The 17,500-nt window shown below is 43.2% G+C and overlaps 1 protein-coding gene across 1 annotated transcript in view; it reads left to right on the plus strand.

Moving 5' to 3' along the window:
- The window catches only part of khdrbs3 (KH domain containing, RNA binding, signal transduction associated 3), a 265,883-nt gene that overhangs the window by 165,233 nt on the left and 83,150 nt on the right, over positions 1-17,500 (plus strand). Inside the window, exon 3 of the mRNA XM_063185893.1 lies at positions 14,192-14,308. Within this exon, the coding sequence (XP_063041963.1) occupies positions 14,192-14,308 (117 nt within the window). The remainder of the gene's footprint in view (positions 1-14,191; positions 14,309-17,500) is intronic.

Genomic DNA, 17,500 nt, shown 5'->3' on the forward strand with positions numbered 1-17,500 from the left:
GATTCAAAAGATGAACTGTGGTTTATTGTGTCTAGTTTATATTAAAGCATGTTCATTTTAGGCCATAGAGTTGAGCCTAATTATGGTGCTTTTGTTCTCCAGTTCACACTAGTTTGTGATCACAATCTCCAGCACTTTTCGCTCTTGACTTGCTGTCGCTCTGTCGTGGTCTTGGTCCAGACTTGGTCTCGGTCTCGACAGGTCTTGATTTGATTTGATTTGATTCTTTAATGTCCACAGGTGTGGAAACTTGTCTTTAGTCTTTTCTTAGGTGCTGTTTCCACGTAGCAGGATATTTTTATATGTGGATATTTTTTTCTCCTGGTTGCATTGGTTTTGCATTGGTTTTGGCCTTCTGTTTCCATGTAGCAGATATTTAAAATCCAGGTGAAAAAAGCAGGAGAAAAAAATATCCTATTTAAGGGGCTGAAACGCATTTGTTACAATGGAGGATTTATTTTTATCCGCATGTTGCGTTTACACCTAAACAGGAGAAAAAAATACCCTGCTAAAAAAATATCCAGCTACGTGGAAACAGCACCTTAGTCTTGGTGTCGGTCTCAGTCTCAGTCTTGCTATGGATACCCTCCACTTTTGGTAATGACTTGGTCTCGGACTACATCACACCACATCACTTGTTTATATACAGTAGTTTTCGGATATTTTGACAAATTTGTCTCTCCTTACATTTGATTGTGAACCAATAGACACACTCTCCTTGTTTCCTGATTGAGGTTGTTTCTGATTTATAAGTGTAGAGTGGATTTGATTTTTCAAAGCCTTGACACTGTGACAAAAATTCTGGTGTATTTTATGTGCTTGATTTAAGGTGGGTGAGTGCATTTAAATGTGTTCCTTGGCGCCTAAGGGTATTGTGAGATTATACCTGCTTTCACGCTGCATACATTCATGGGTGCTTTGAGAGAATACCACACGAGAATCATATCACATTTGCTGCAGCGAGAAACAATTCACACATCAGTGGCATGATTACACTATGCAATGTGTTATTTTATGGAAATGTATTTTTGATTGGATGAAGAGGTGAGTGCTTTGCCTTTAAGTTCACTTTTCTTAAAGTTTAGTTTTCTAGGTGTACTGAGATATGGGACACGATCACATTCTTATCTTATCTTATTCAAGGCAGTGACATGGTTTAAGCTGAGACGTTTTATTGGGACTAAGATGTTGTAAAAATGTTTGGTCTAAAACTTCGGCACATCCTTTTCTAGCCTCGACCAGTAGCAAACCAAGGGAGGCGGGTCAACCATGCCGTTTGGAAAACATTAATTGTTATGCTCTAAGTCAGACCAAGTCTCAAAGAGATTTGAAATTCGATGATAATCAGGCTAGACAAACAGTGCCTTTTGCACTGAATAAAAGACTTTGAATCACTTTTGGCTTTGTGGTGTTATATATATTTTGACCATGTGAAATTTCACACACGTTTCACACATTTCCATTTGCTTCTTCTTTTTGTCTTGTCAAGTCTGAACCAAATTAACATTTTCGAATGAACTTTTGATTGATTTTATGTCTCACTGATTTCTCTCCAATGTTGTTTTGCTCAACAAAAATGTGATTGAGCAAAGGCTTATTATTTCAACTGAATTGATTGAGATGATAATCCCAGTCATTCTGTCAAACATCATTTAATGCTCAAGGCGATTTTTCTATCTTTCTTTTTTTAACATCCATTTTCAGTCATTTATTTTAGGTATAGCAGGGCATTTGGGGTGAATGTTTTTTAGTAGGCCTACTTACTTTCTCTGAAGAGGGGAATACTTTAAGGTAGGCCACTTACAGTTTTTTTCAATTGCTAACAAGTGCTTACCCATACTTTGGATACTTTTTCTAAACTCTTAACACAGACTACCACCTACCAAGCACAATTGGCCAAACTGTTCATTTTCTTCTCAAAAGCACACACTGTTAAATATACACAAAGAAATGCATTCATTGACTGCTAATTGTGTGAAAAAGGCATGTAATGGGTAAACTGTATGGCAATGGAGAGCCCTTGGTGTGCTAACTGTATTTAGAGTTTTGCAAATGTCGCCGAGGTTTGGACAAAAGCTTGTTAGCAATTGAAAAAAAATGTAATAGAGTAAATGTATCTCAATCACTTGACCCTTAATCCCTTATCACATTTGCCTATATGCCGAGTGATTTATAGTAGTATAGTATAGGTACATTTTACAACGGACAGAGGAGTAGTCCTTGAGCGAGATGTACTACAACCTTCATTAGAGTACTCTCTGAATCACTGTGAGCCATCGGGGAGATTTACCTTTACGACGGATAATAATAATGAATGATAGGGATTGAACTAGCCTTCTCATCTTTGCAGTCTCTCTCTCTCCCTCTCCCTCTCTCTCTCTCTCTCTCATCACACACACACACACACACACACACACACACACACACACACACACACACACACACACACACACACACACACACACACACACACACACACACACACACACACACACAGGGGCGGAGAGACAGAGAGTGTGTGTGTGTGTGTGTGTGTGTGTGTGTGTGTGTGTGTGTGTGTGTGTGTGTGTGTGTGTGTGTGTGTGTGTGTGTGTGTGTGTGTGTGTGTGTGTGTGTGTGTACCTGTGTACCTGTGTACCTGTGTACCTGTGTGCCTGTGTGCCTGTGTTCCTGTACTTTACCTTAAATAAAACAACGCTGGTGGGCAGGCGTTTATGAGTCTTATTGTTGGGCAAGAACATAACTGGCACTAACCAATTTGGATGGGACGATCACACATTTTTATCTTGATGATTTCAGAAGATGCTCTGTTTGTAATTTTTACTCCTCAAAATCAGTGATGAAGTGTCTGAACAACAATAAAACAAACATCTGTTTAGGCAGGCATGTTGCCCAGCAACATTTTCATAAAAAGTTGCCTGCACAGTAAGTGCTGTGGTGTTAATTCAACACTTAAAGAGTTCATTTAAGTCCAAATGATGCCAAATCAACTCTCTAAGTGTTAAATGAGCACTGCAGAATTTACTGTGTGGTGTACCCTATCATCATCCACCAGGGGTGTAGTCGTAGGATTCTGAGCTGTGCAGAAAGAAGGCATGCAGGATGGCATTGCCAAGCTTAGTAGCAGGCAGTTCTTTCCCAGGTACAGGACGGGTGGGTAGATGATGCTTGGCTGTGCTTGAAAGTTTCAGGTAGGTGCTGGATTATAGCAGGGTAAGGTGTTAGTGGTGATGGTGTTGTTGGTGGTGGTGGGGGTGCGGTTGGATGGCTGTGCAACAAAACAACTCATTGGATGTTGAGTAAACATTCTGCAATTGACACAAATGTATGCTAAGACAAAACATTCAAGTTTTTTTATATTATTATTTTCTCTCTAAGCTCATTTGTACTCGTTAGTGTTTCTTCTCATCATTAAAGTTTAGAAAGGCGAAGCTAAAAACCAAGCAAGCAAGGAGTCTCTTGTTTCTGTGCAACTAAAGGGTTGTGCCATGCCCCTGCCCTTGTCCATATGACCTTATTTTCCAACAGGTATACATTAATGAGGTGTCTGTTAACACCTGTCTGTTCCGCACTGCGAAGACCTCACCGACTGACTGCTCAAATGGCCCTGGCGTCTGAGACCTGCTGTGTAGTCATGCCATCCATGTTTAATCGCCGTCATGCATGCACGTAGGTGTGTACATTAGCAAGGTGTCTTCTGCGCAGTCTGTTTAGAGAAGCACCCATGAACACACGGCCTGCTCATGTAACATGGCAGTTATACAGTAACCTATGTGCTTCTACGTCACTTAAGACGGTTTAAAGTGATACTGTCCCATTTTTGGAAATATACTTATTTTACACCTCTGTGAATAATAGGGTTTTTACCGTTCTCCTGTACTTTCAACCGTTCTCTGAATACGGCACTGCAAATTATACCTCCAAGCTAGCAGTTAACATGGACAGCTATGAGACCAGTTAGCCGCCAGCTGGACTCAATGTTAACTGCTAGCATGGAGGTAAAATCTGCACTGCCATACTCAGAAAACAGTACAGGAGAAAGGTAAAACTCAATTATTTAATTCAAGGGGATGTGTAATATGAGCCTATTTCCAAAAATGGGACAGTACCACTTTAAGGTTATGCCAACCTACTTTATAGTACGTACATGTACAACTATTAGGAACATAGGGCCTACATGCACTACATGCCCATTAGGTATGTATACATGGGCACTTCTGATCCGATTAGAATAGGGATATTTTTCTAATCCGATCAGGAATTACCTTGTGGCCCGATCGGACTAGATTTCTTTGATCGGATCAGAATTCTAATCGGACTAGAAGAGGTGGTGTAGTCCGATCAGATGGTCCATGTATACACTCTATTCCACTTGGTTGTTTGTGACGCAATCGTGTCACATATTTTAACAAATGAAGCTCTGGTTATCCTAACATTTTAACGCCATATTGGTCGCTGAATTCCTGCAGAACAACTCTCTCCCACCAATCCTGGCTTCGTACTCTCATCCACAGACTTCTTTCTTGTTTGTGAGGTGTTTTAAGTGAACTGGTGACAACAGCGCGTCAGAGTGCCGCTGTTACGCACTTGCCCATAAGCGCAAGATTAAGTACAGCAGTGTCGCTTCCCGCTGCACTTTCAGAAAGACTAAAATTATAAATAAAGCAAGCGATACTTTCATGTTTATCGCAGTTTCAACCATATAGCCCGGCCTGTTGCTAACCACGGTCCCTGGCAACCGCGCGTGGCAGGTATTCGAACGTTCGAGGTCAATGTAATGTACACTTCATTCCGATCAGACTAATCGGATCAGATCTATTCCGGTCGGCGAAAAAAGCGCCATATATACACAGCTATTGTTGCTGAAACAACTGTCCTCCACTATGTCACATCTATGAAAAATCTGTGATTGGTTCTGAAACCTGATTGGTTCTTCCGCATTTTTGTTTGAGAGCAGGGCGATTCCGAAGTACGTCCAGACCCTCGTGTGAGCTCACTACGCTGAGCGTAAATACACAAGGATCTGGCGAGAATCAGGCTGGTTTACAGTGGCACTTTGATGAACATACTCTCTGTTCCCATGGCACGCTGACTTAGAAAGCCTTGCCATAGACACAGCACTGGGCCGTAAGTCCTGGAGGCTGCAGGTTGATTTAAGCACGAGATTAAAGCACGATTACTCATTTATAAGCTTTAGTGCTCTACTTAGATGTCAGGCTCCCGGGAACCAAGACTTCAAAGTTGGCCGGTAAACAGTGTTAAAAAGTTTAAATAGCACTACTTAAAAAAAAAAAAAACACAGGCTTTTATTTGTGTTAAGTGCCATGTTCCACCTTCCTTTGGAATCAGTGTCATACATTCGATGGCAAGCCGTTCACTCCTTTATGCAAAAGGTTTGCTCTGCAAAAGATCAGATCAAATCAAAATCCAAATTCATTATTTTCATCAGTCAAATTCATTTGTCATTATTGGGTCAGGTGCTCAGATTCTTAAAGGGACACTGTGTGAGATTTTTAGTTGTTTATTTACAGAATTCATGCTGCCCATTCACTAATGGTACCTTTTTCATGAATACTTAACACCACCATGAAATTCTAAGTATTCATTATGACTGGAAAAATTGCACTTTTCATACATGAAAAGGGGGATCTTCTCCATGGTCCGCCATTTTGAATTTCCAAAAATAGCCATTTTTAGCTGCAAAAATGACTGTACTTGGACCATACTAGAAAATATGTGTTTATTACTTAGTAAACTTTCATGTAAACATCGAATTTGGCAATAGGCAGCCCAGTTTCAATGAGCACAATAGTTGCAGTACCTTTTTTGACCATTTCCTGCACAGTGTCCCTTTAATAATATTTTATAGCACAAAAGGGTTCAGGGGTCTCGTCTGTACTTTTAAACTCCTACCACCCCATCGCTTGTTAAACAGAAAAGAATTAGAAAGGCTCACACTTTTACAAGGAGCTGAAAAAAGCGCACTGAATATCATATAGTGGAAGCGCACGGTAGTTAGTAGACGGGAAAGGGAAACATTCAGTGTGTGGATACAGGCAGATAAGCTTATATCGACATTTCAGAAATTCATGCGATGCATGTGTCATTTTGGTCCCCCCACCCCCCCCTTACTTACAGTATGTCTGCCAGTTTGAAAGCAATTCCTCTAAAAGCAGTAGCAGTAGCAGTATCTAAAAAAGCACCAAGTATCAATTGAGTGTTTATAGAGCTCAACCCTATCTTGAATATCAGAGCTGTAAAGACATTTTTTGAAAAGCAGCTGCAGCAGAGAGAGAGAGAGAGCGGACATGTATTGAGTGAATGCTCTCGGAATGTTCTAGTCGAGAGAGCAGAGAAGAAGCGCCAGGAGACAGCTTCTCTTTTAAAAGGGAAAGTTTAACAAGTATGAAATCCGCCGTTATACTCCAAGCACGAAACAGCAGTAGCTCTGTCTGGATTATGCCCCACAGACGTCGAGGATGTCGCGGAGATTGGATTTTAAATAGCAGGAATATTCTATTCTATCGGCTCCCCACAGGGCCCCGCAGTTTAATCCATTGTGAGTGGCTCGTAGACCCAACGGGGTAGCCCATTTCAGGCACACATCGCGCTGATACATTCTTTGATGAGTCCATTACCCACTGCCCACCTCTACACACCACCTCCACACATTTCTCTCTCTATTTCTTTTTCTCCGTCTCTCTTCTTCTCTCTCTTTATTCTCAATGCATCTCTCTCTCTCTCTCTCTCTCTCTCTCTCTCTCTCTCTCTCTCTCTCTCTCTCTCTCTCTCTCTCTCCATTCTATGATGGCCAGCCCACTGCAAGTGTCATAGAAGGCTAACATTATTGTGTGGTAAAAAAAAAAAAAAAAACTTCTCCCTGCAGCCCAGCAGGAGAAGGAGACAGTGGGATGGAGCAACATACTGATTGTGAGCACCCAGCATCACTTGTCTTTAGATGAAGGAGGTTGCCGGTTGGCATTGCCACAGTAATCAAAGTCCACCCGCCCACTCAAGGAGTTTTAAACCTTTTTCATATCAGACACTGGAAGGGAGAAAGAAGCTGCCAATGTCATCAGTGAGTAAAAGAAAAGAAAAGAAGAGAATAGAAGAAAGAAAGAAAGAAAGAAAGAGAAAAGAATAAGGGAACAGATTGTTGCCATCACAAAGTGTTTTGGAAGAATTCCAAGGTCACCTATACGTAGCTAGACTCTTTTGAGTCATTTCCAGAATCTGGGCCTACAGGCTCCCGCCCATCCCCCCCCCCCCCCCCCCCCCCCCCCCTCTCTCTCTCTCTCTCTCTCTCTGTTTCTGGGTGACTGGGATCAGCACTGTAAAACTCCGTGGAGGAAAAAAAAAACCTACAATCCAAAATCTCAGACAGGACCCAGGGCTGTGCAAAGACTTGTGTTGAGCTTTGGATGATTTGACAGTGATTTCTTTTATCAACAACAGGTTTTAATGAGTTTGTGCCTGAGGAACCTTTTGTGAAAGCATAATGTGTTGGAAGCCAGGTGTAGTGATACAGTTGGGGCAACAAGATTAGATCTCGAATGGCGCATGTATTTGCCTTAAGCTGAAAGCAACACTAAGGTGCTGGTGACACATATGTGGATATATTTAAATGCAGATTTTTTTTTGCCATTTACGTATAAACACGTCAGTAAGATATAAATTAAAACTTTAGCCCCCTAAATGGGATGTTTTGAAATGCACATTACTAATTCTTTTTACTTTTAAACGACAATTCAAAACCAATACCTTTTTTTATATCCATATACTTTGTACGTGTACACAGCTTCTAAATAAACACGGAATAGACCTACAATACTGGATTATATGAATAACAAGCCCAGCTAATGTTGGCTGGTTATACCTCCCCCTCGCTAGTGATGTCATTCGCTAAGAGGGTCTGGAACTGCAGTTCTGGGAGGGGTTTAGTCCAGGAGGTACCAGATAACTGGCTAATCAGAGAGCAGGGGGTGGAGGCACACATCACCAGTAACAGAGCCATACAGAGGGGAGAGTCAGGCAATCGGCACTGTGTCCTAGGGCCGACTTCCACATTAGCAAAATTAGATGTTTAGCATCTCAGAACTGCTTAAGCGTTGCGAATGTTAGTGCCTAGAAGTGGACGTAGCACACAGCAAATGCGATGCGATGCAATGCAGGGAATATGACAAGACTTGCTGTTCGTAGTAATAACTTCAGATAAACATCACAGAGGGTAAAACTGTTGTGATTATCACCATCGAGACAGTTGATAGTTTACATATTTGTGGTGATTACCCCGCAGTATAGTTCGTTAGTCCTTATTTTTGGCTGTTAATGTGGTGGTTCTATGTTGAGTCTATGGAAAGAAAGCCGCTTTAGGCACGAGCTTATCTCGTTGAAAAGCGGGGCTGCAATTTAATTCCTGGTCCTCCTATGGGCACCTAACATGACCAGGTTCCGGTCTGCCTAAAGGGGCGTGTCATAATACTCCTAGCATTGAATAGAACAGTCCTTAGGTCTGCCTAGGTCTGCCTAAAGGGGGATTTCCCCCCCTCCCCCTTGCAATAATAGAACCCGGAAACAATGGGCCAATGGAACCTCTCTCTCTCTACTCTCTCTGCCGAAAGCTTGGCCTATCATTAAAAAGAACACAAAGGGGATTTAAAGGATTTATCCGGAGTTGGAACAAGTTTGCTTCATTTTTGCATGTTTGGGATGAAATACAGTCACTCTAGAGCAAAATCAAGGCAAAAGGATGCGTTTTGAGAAAGTTTAATAATATCACGTTAGCCTCGTTAGCCATATCAGCTATGCAATATGATAGAATGCGGGCATCGTATCTCGGCGGTTACACACATTTCAAAAACACAACATTTTAAAGTCTTGCACAGCTCAAAACAACGTCACATGTACCTCGTAATATGTTGAGGGTATCCACACATAAACCGAAATGTCCAAAGCTCTTCATGTATTCTTGAAAGGTCTGCAGAATGTGTTTTGTGAAGCTACTACCTTGACAATATCTACAGTTACGGTCAAGCCAACTATTTGACACAAAAGTCCACAAAAGTAGATTGCCGAGTGCGTCGCATCATCAGCTGTGGTTACTCACTCTGGAAATAATCATAGCTCTGTAATAGCACGGACTTAACACATTTAATGTGGACAAGTTATTGGGTGGTAAGTGTGCAGACATTTTTCTTTCAATTTTACACAGTTTTTGTTTATGTTTGGCACCTTTTAATCGAGAGTGCAGTGGGATCCGGTTAAACACTAGTACTACACCACCAGGACAATGCACAGGGCCTTTAGTAATTTAATAACATTACGTCTTGGCCGTTGCCATTCTGGTAACGGCAAATTTGCTGTACAACAGGGGCCGTGTTGTCCTGGGTTAAGTACTTCAATAATTCCCCTTTTACATACAGGTATTAGGAGATATGAAAAACCTCCGTAAAGAATGCTAAATGCCTATGCTAGCACAAACAAATAGTTTTTTTACAAACACCCACTTGTAACAGCCCATATGGAAAGCAGACTCACGTTAGGTAAATAGTAGAGCAGCTGTTTATTAACATGGAGGCACGAACAGCAGGTGTGCTGCCATTGTAATGGGGATAGGCCTGTCATTACTGAAGCAAAAAAAAAATCCAGAAATGTCCTTTTTTATATCCCTCTATTTTTCGTTTTTGTTTTTGCATCACACCCTCACAAGGACATTTACATATTGCCCATCTGGAGAGTAATATGCTATGAATTTCTCTCGAATATACTACATCAGACGTAAACTGTAAAGAAGAACTAAGAGTGTATGCTTCATGAGCTCAGCTTCCAGACACATTGTTGTTAGTATATGTTGGTATACACATGCATGTTTGTTAGCATACACATGCATGCTCACACATACACAGGCACACACACACACACACACACACACACACACACACACACACACACACACACACACACACACACACACACACACACACACACACACACACACACACACACACACACACACACACACACACACACAAAGGTGTAGGTTTGGCTCGAAAAGTGGTGGGGACATTTCAATCGCAAATGGTCCGGATATGCTGTTTTTGCATTATATTTGTGAAAAAATGGTAGGGACAAGCTAGGTTTATCTGGAAAGTGGTATGGACATGTCCCCACCGTCCCCACCTAAAATTACGCTCATGCACACACACACACACACACACACACACACACACACACACACACACACACACACACACACACACACACACACACACACACACACACACACACACACACACACACACACACACACACACACACACACACACACACACACACTAACACAACCCTAGCTTCCCTCTGCTATGCTGTCATCCAGTCCATCACTGTGTCCTCTAGTCTACTCCTGGTGTAATGCAGCAGCCTGGACCTTTCAAAACACTCAGCTAAAATGCAAAACTAACACTACAGCAGATTGTCAACAAGCCAACAACAACAACAACAACAGTGTCATGTTTTAAAAAGAAATTAAAAACAGCTTTATTTTCATCTGCCTTTGGTTAAGGTTAGTTGTCTACTCTGTATAATACTTTGTGTACTTTTTTGCCTTCTATAATATTTTTCTTCTCTCTTCTCTTTCTTTCCTCTCATCAAGCACGTTTTGAATGACAGCTCTGTATGATAATGTGCTATACAAATCTTATTGCTAGTGCTCAGTCGCCCTCCTCCATCATCAGCCAGCCATCTGCCTCGTCTGAATCTTCACTGAGAGTACCCACACAAACAAAAGTAGGGTTGCCAGATGAGGCTTATGATTTCCAGACCAAAAAATACTCAAAACCCCACAGGAAGCACTAAATTCCGCCCAATTCTATTGATATCTATGGCCAAAAATTGTGCGTTTTTTTTCTGCTAAATGCCATTTTTACTCGCAGACGGCCATCCCAAGCAGCACATTTAGGCGGGAAACCGCCCAATATGGCAACACTGAACAAAAGTAAATTTCACTTAACTTAAATTAACTTATTCCCAAGGCCGCAGACAGCTTTGTCTCAGCCCAGGAAAAGTCATCTAAAAGGCCCCCCCACCCAATACACATACAATGTAATGGGGACCAATTTGGGGCCTCCTGTCTCCCTGGACTCAGGACAGGTGACCTGTTTGTCCTCCCGTTTGTATTAATTTGTGTATTGGTGTTATGCTGCTGGACACTGTAGCCTTTTACTGCAGATACTGTACGTCGATGGGCCTATTCACTCTTCGCCAAAAACACTTAACTACATCCTAACAACATTGACATGACAATGCAGACAGTCTTAAGTAACCGATGAAGACTTGATCATTACCTTTTTGCTGACAGAAAGGTTTTAACAGAGGCTCTACGCTAAGTGGTTAATTTCCTTTTGGATCAATATGATTACTCTACTCTGTTCTACTCTACTCTACTATACTCTAATCTACTCTACCATACGCAACTCTAATCCACTCTACTCTACTCTACTCTACTCAATCCACTCTACTGTACTCTAATCTACTCTACTCTACTCTACTCTACTCTACTCTACTCTACTCTACTCTACTCTGCTCTGCTCTACTCTGTCTGCACACTTTTCCAATAGAGATGTGGGAATGTGTCTTTTCTCTTCTATCTCAGCAAACTCTATCCGTTTGCCTGCTGTTTGCCACCCATTGCTGGCATGGTCACAACAAGCATTAGAGATAACTTCACTTGGCACGGGCAACAAGAAGGCCTCTTTTGTGTGTGTGTGTGTGTGTGTGTGTGTGTGTGTGTGTGTGTGTGTGTGTGTGTGTGTGTGTGTGTGTGTGTGTGTGTGTGTGTGTGTGTGTGTGTGTGTGTGTGTGTGTGTGTGTGCTTGTGTGCGTGCATGCATGTGCATGCGTGCTTGTGTTTTTCTCCTCTGATATCGCACTCATCCCTCTCATCCCCCCATCTACTTCTTCTTTTTTCTGTTACTCTCTTTCTCCAGAGTACCCTCTACTCTGGTTAATGAATGTCTTCGGGGGCAGATTGAGATAGCAGCATAAGTAACGTACCTTTAAAGTGCACTATGAACAATGCATGGCATCTAGCCATGGGTGACGCGAGGGGGGGAAAGGTGTTACAGATTCTAAGGGCCCGACAACCCTGACAGGGCCCCTGGAAGGATGCTGATAACATAATTTGACATTTTGGGGGCCTAATATTTGAATTTTTCATGGGGCCCAACATTTTTAGTTGCACCCCTGCATCTAGCCATCTTCTCTATTTCACTCCTTCTCCAGCGCTCTCTCTTTGCCATGCCCTGTCTGATAGTGTGCGGATTTCACTTTTTCATTAAAGGGACACTGTGTGAGATTTTTAGTTGTTTATTTCCAAAATTCATGCTGCCCATTCACTAACATTACCTTGTTCATGAATACTTACCACCACCATCAAATTCTAAGTATTCATTTTGACTCGAAAAATTGCACTTTTCGTACATGAAAAGGGGGATCTTCCCCATGGTCCGCCATTTTGAATTTCCAAAAATAGCCATTTTTAGCTGCAAAAATGACTGTACTTGGACCATACTAGAAAATATTTGTTTATTACTAAGTAAACTTTCATGTAAAGATCAAATTTGGCAATAGGCAGCCCAGTTTCAATGAGCAGCATAGTTGCAGTACCTTTTTTGGCCATTTCCTGCACAGTCATTTCATCTGTGTCTGTCTGTCTGTCTGTCTGCCGAACCCCTCCCCCCTTCGTTGTCTGTCTCTCTCTCCATTACACTTAATATAATTCATTCTTCAACTTTAGAACCTTAATTGGCATGCCTTACATGTGACATATGAAAACATAAACAAGAACCTGTGTGTGAGTGTATGTGTGTGTTGTGTGTGCATGAGTGTACATTCTCCCTGCCACTTGTTTTTGTTTTGCCTCCATGTCTTATGTGTATCCTCCCTCCCTCTCCCTCTCTCTCCCTCTCTCTCCCTTTCTCCCTCTCCCCCTCTCTCTCTTTCTCTCTTTCTCTTTCTCTCTCTCTCTCTCTCTGTCTATGTCTCTCTCTCTCTCTCTCTCTCTCTCTCTCTCTCTCTCTTGCTCTGCCTCTCTCTCCCCCTCTCTCTACGTGCCACTGCCTTCCTGACTCCAGGAGTGCTTGGCTGTGTGCGTGATTTATTTCGCTCATCAAAAAACCTGGAGTGGAACTCGAGCAGTGTGAGACGCCTCTGCTGTCTTTACATGAAGCCTCCTCTTCTTCCTCTCTCCTTGTCTGCTGCGCTCCTGCTCCGCTTGGCTCTGCTCGGCTCTGCTCTGCTTGTCTGCCCGATCGAGGAGAGCAGACGTTGATTTATTGCACCATAAGCTGTTAACAAGTGTAAATAATGGGCAGAATTGAGTCGGATTGAACACACAGCAATGCATTGTTGTTGGCTGTTTGGTTCCTCAGTGGCTTTTTATTCAAGAATGTCTCCAAAGTGTCGATCAAATGTTGCTCAATATAGCACAAATTATGCTTTCAAGGAAATGTTACTGCCTTTTACTGTAGACACCTGACACTTTTTTTCTTCTTCTTTCTCATTAAAGTAGATATGGCTGTCACTAATGGGTCCTTTTCATGTGTTCACCCCCATGCTCGGAGAGCTTTCCTCTCTGTGGCAGGACTGGTTTGATAAGATTGAGATAAGCCCATTTGATTTCCCTTGTCATTGTACCTTTAACTGCGCTGTGGCAGTCGATCACTGATGCCAACACTGAATACATGTGTTCTGTCCTGTTGTGTTTTTTCCTCTTTTCTTCTCTTCTCTTCTCTTCTCTGCTATTCTCTTCTCTTCTCTTCTCTTCTCTTCTCTTCTCTTCTCTTCTCTTCTCTTCTCTTCTCTTCTCTTCTCTTCTCTTCTCTTCTCTTCTCTTCTCTTCTCGTCTCGTCTCGTCTCGTCTCTTCTCTTCTCTTCTCTTCTCTTCCTCTCTTCTCTTCTCTTCTCTTCTCTTCTCTTCTCTTCTCTTCTCTTCTCTTCTCTTCTCTTCTCTTCTCTTCTCTTCTCTTCTCTCATTTCATCTTTCCTTCTTCTCCTCTCTTCTTTATTCCTTTCCTTTCTTCTCTCTTGACATTTTCTCTCCTCCTCTCCTCCTCTCCTCCTCTCTTCCTTGTTCCTTTCCTTTCCTCCCTCCTCATTTATGTCCTTCCTCCTCCTCTTCTGTCTGTCTCTCCAGTTCAACTTCGTGGGCAAGCTGCTGGGGCCACGCGGGAACTCGTTAAAGCGGCTACAGGAAGACACGCTCACAAAGATGTCAATTCTCGGCAAAGGATCCATGCGGGACAAAGAGAAGGTACTAACGCACCGCCAATCCTGCCAGTCGACTCATTTTTTTGACATCCGATATGCTTGTCTTTCAGGCCCTCCATCACCTCAACACGCTCTTCCTTGGTAGTCTCCTTTACTCATTTACAATTTCAGACACTTTCTCTTCATCGCTCTAGTTTGGCAGCTGTGTAAATCTCTCTCTCTCTGATTCACATGTACGCCATGTATACCTATGCTTATGGTGCTTACTCAGTAGGGCCTATATATTTTCCCATTTATCTTTTTCTTGAAGGCCATTTTGATGAGCAATTCACCATCTATTTCTGTGACTGCCTCTACCACCACCCTCCATTACCTCCCTCGCCTCCCCCACAACGCCTCTCATCCTCCGAGGTGCGCCGTCTGCCCAGTGTGGTTGTCAGCTAGCAGCCAGCGAGAAAAAAAAGACAGCATGGGTGCCATACTAACACCCCATCCCCCCAATCAGCCCAACAACACCCCCCATCTTCTCTCCATCCATCCCTGCGTCCCCCCACCCCCATCCATCCCTCCATCCCTCCTCCCACAGCCGTCGCCCCTGGTGATGGACGCGTGGAAGCCAGCGGGGGAGGTTGGCGATGTGATTGTCTCCTCAGTGGGGCTTTGTCAGCAGTGATTTGTCGGCGACAATGATTGCAGCCCGGCCCGCCTCGCCTCGCCAGCGAGCGAGCGAGCCAGTGAGCGAGCAAGCTAACTAACGGGGCCCCGGCCCCTCTCCTCCCATTGCCATCATTCGAAAGAGAGCCCCCCTCCTTTAACAGTACATTTCGCAGTGTTAATTCAACACTCAGGGAGTCGATGTAACATCTCCTACATTGTATTTGGTCCCAGAGTACTCTCTAAGTGTTGAATTGATGCTGCACTTTTTTTTTTACTGCGTTCTCCCGCTATCCCACCCCACATCTCCACCTCCACTACTCCCCTTCCATCCATCCCTCTGTGCCCTGCCCTCCCCTGCCCTCCCCTTCCCTGCCCTCCCCTGCCCTCCCCTTCCCTTCCCTCCCCTCCCTCCCTGTGAGATCAATGGTGCTCTGATGACAGATTCTCGCTGTGGGGATCGCCTGTCACAGACAGGGTGCTAGTGTAAGCAGCTCAACCCCACCCTCACCTCCATTAAACCCACACCTTCAAAATCACCCAAGCCCCAGAGGTGCTGACACCTCTCGTTCTCTCTCGTTCTCTCTCTCTCTCTCTCTCTGGAAGAGGGCTACATACTGTGTGTTACCATGACAGAGCAAAGGCATGGATATTCAGGGATGGATAATAAAGCAAGAAATAAAAGAAGGAAAAAAAATCTGAAAGTAAAAGAAAAGAACAGAAAAAATACAGCAAAGGAGTGGAGGAGGACATGGAAGAAGAAGAGCAAAAGAGTAAAAAGAAGAGTGGATGAGAGAAATGGAGAGGGAAAAATGGAGCAAGAGAGCAAAGAAGAGCAAGGGAGAGGAAGGAAGAGAAGAGCAATAGATGGCATAGGAAAAGGAGGAATGGAGAGTTGAGGAGAGGGCAGGAGGAGAGCAAGGGAAACAGAGGACAGGAGATTTTAGGAGAGAAGAGAAGAGAAGAGAAGAGAAGAGAAGAGAAGAGAAGAGAAGAGAAGAGACGAGACGAGACGAGACGAGACGAGACGAGACGAGACGAGAGGACAGGAGGAGAGAAATGGAAATAGAGGAGGTTTTAGAAGACAATACAAGAGAAGAGAAGAGAAGAGAAGAGAAGAGAAGAGAAGAGAAGAGAAGAGAAGAGAAGAGAAGAGAAGAGAAGAGAAGAGAAGCGAGGACAGGACAGGACAGGACAGGACAGGACAGGACAGGGGGAGAGCAAAGGAAATATAGGAGGTTTTAGAAGAGAGGTTATAGAAGACAATACAAGAGAAGTCAAGACAAGACAAGACAAGACAAGACAAGACAAGACAAGACAAGCCAAGAGAAGTCAAGAGAAGACAAGAAAAGAGATGAAAAGGAGGGAGGACAGTTGAGGAGAGGAGAGGAGAGTGGCTGAGCAGACAGAGGGGTAGAATGTACTTATAGACGCCATGCCAGAAGCTGCTAGCATCTACAGGTCAGGCCCCTCAGGCAGAGATGCAGAAAGGTCAGTGAAATATTTAACACGTGTCAGTATGTAATGGGGGAGGTTGACTCCATGCGCATTGCTCCACATCGAGCTGAGCCTCCCCCATACAAATGAATTTTAGGAGATGGAATTCAGCAGGCAGGTCTTGTAGTTTCCTGTCAGTATTCTGGGAGGTGAGGTCCCGTCAGAGAGAGAGAGAGAGAGAGAGAGAGAGAGAGAGAGAGAGAGAGAGAGAGAGAGAGAGAGAGAGAGAGAGAGAGAGAGAGAGAGAGAGAGAGAGAGAGATAGAGGGGGGGGGGGATGCAAAGATACAAAGACAGAAGAAGAGGAAGAGAGGGTGAAAATCATTAGTAGTTGTGAGTAGTAGTGAAACAAAAGTGAAAGAAAAAAAAGTGGAAAGAGGGGTTGGAAAATGGCGGATGGGTTGAGCAATGACCTTGGCTAACCTCGTACCTGTTCTCCCCATGATGCTTTTTCTAATTAGTAGAAGTCTTCAGCAGGGAGTAGCTTAGTGCACTGAGGAAAATATTCTTACTACAGCACTCTTATCTTTGTTTCCCAGAAATAAATAAATTCCTTAAAACTCAGGAGGTCTTCCTCCTTAAACCCTCTTAGGAGCAAAAGACAGTTTAAGAATGTTTTAAGATATTAAAACGGAACTTCGGTTGGACTTGCTTTGCAGTTTACTTGACACGATCAAACCAGATTTTTTTTTAACCATTTATATTCTCCTACAAATCTTCAGCAGAGAAGGAGACAAGTTACCTTAAAAGTTTATTCCAGAAAGACAATATTTCCATCCGCACAGTGGTTGCTGTGGAGAGATTGCACATTGTTGCACACAGGGACGGTTCTAAGGGGTGGCAGGGGGTGGCATTTGCCCCCCCAGAAATATGATTTGCCACCCCAATGAAGAGCCCTGATTGTGACCAATAGCCTTAATGCTTCACATCATTTCAGACATAGAACTTTAGGTTGCAGGGTTTCACTTTAAGGGATTCACTGTATCACATAAGAGTGTGTGTCGATTATATAGCGTTTATAAAATTCCCTTAGTATAGGAGCATGCCCCCCTGAAATACACTTCGCCACCCCTTTGCCACCCCAA

This window comes from Engraulis encrasicolus, chromosome 20, assembly GCF_034702125.1.
Source record: "Engraulis encrasicolus isolate BLACKSEA-1 chromosome 20, IST_EnEncr_1.0, whole genome shotgun sequence".
NCBI lineage: Eukaryota > Metazoa > Chordata > Actinopteri > Clupeiformes > Engraulidae > Engraulis > Engraulis encrasicolus.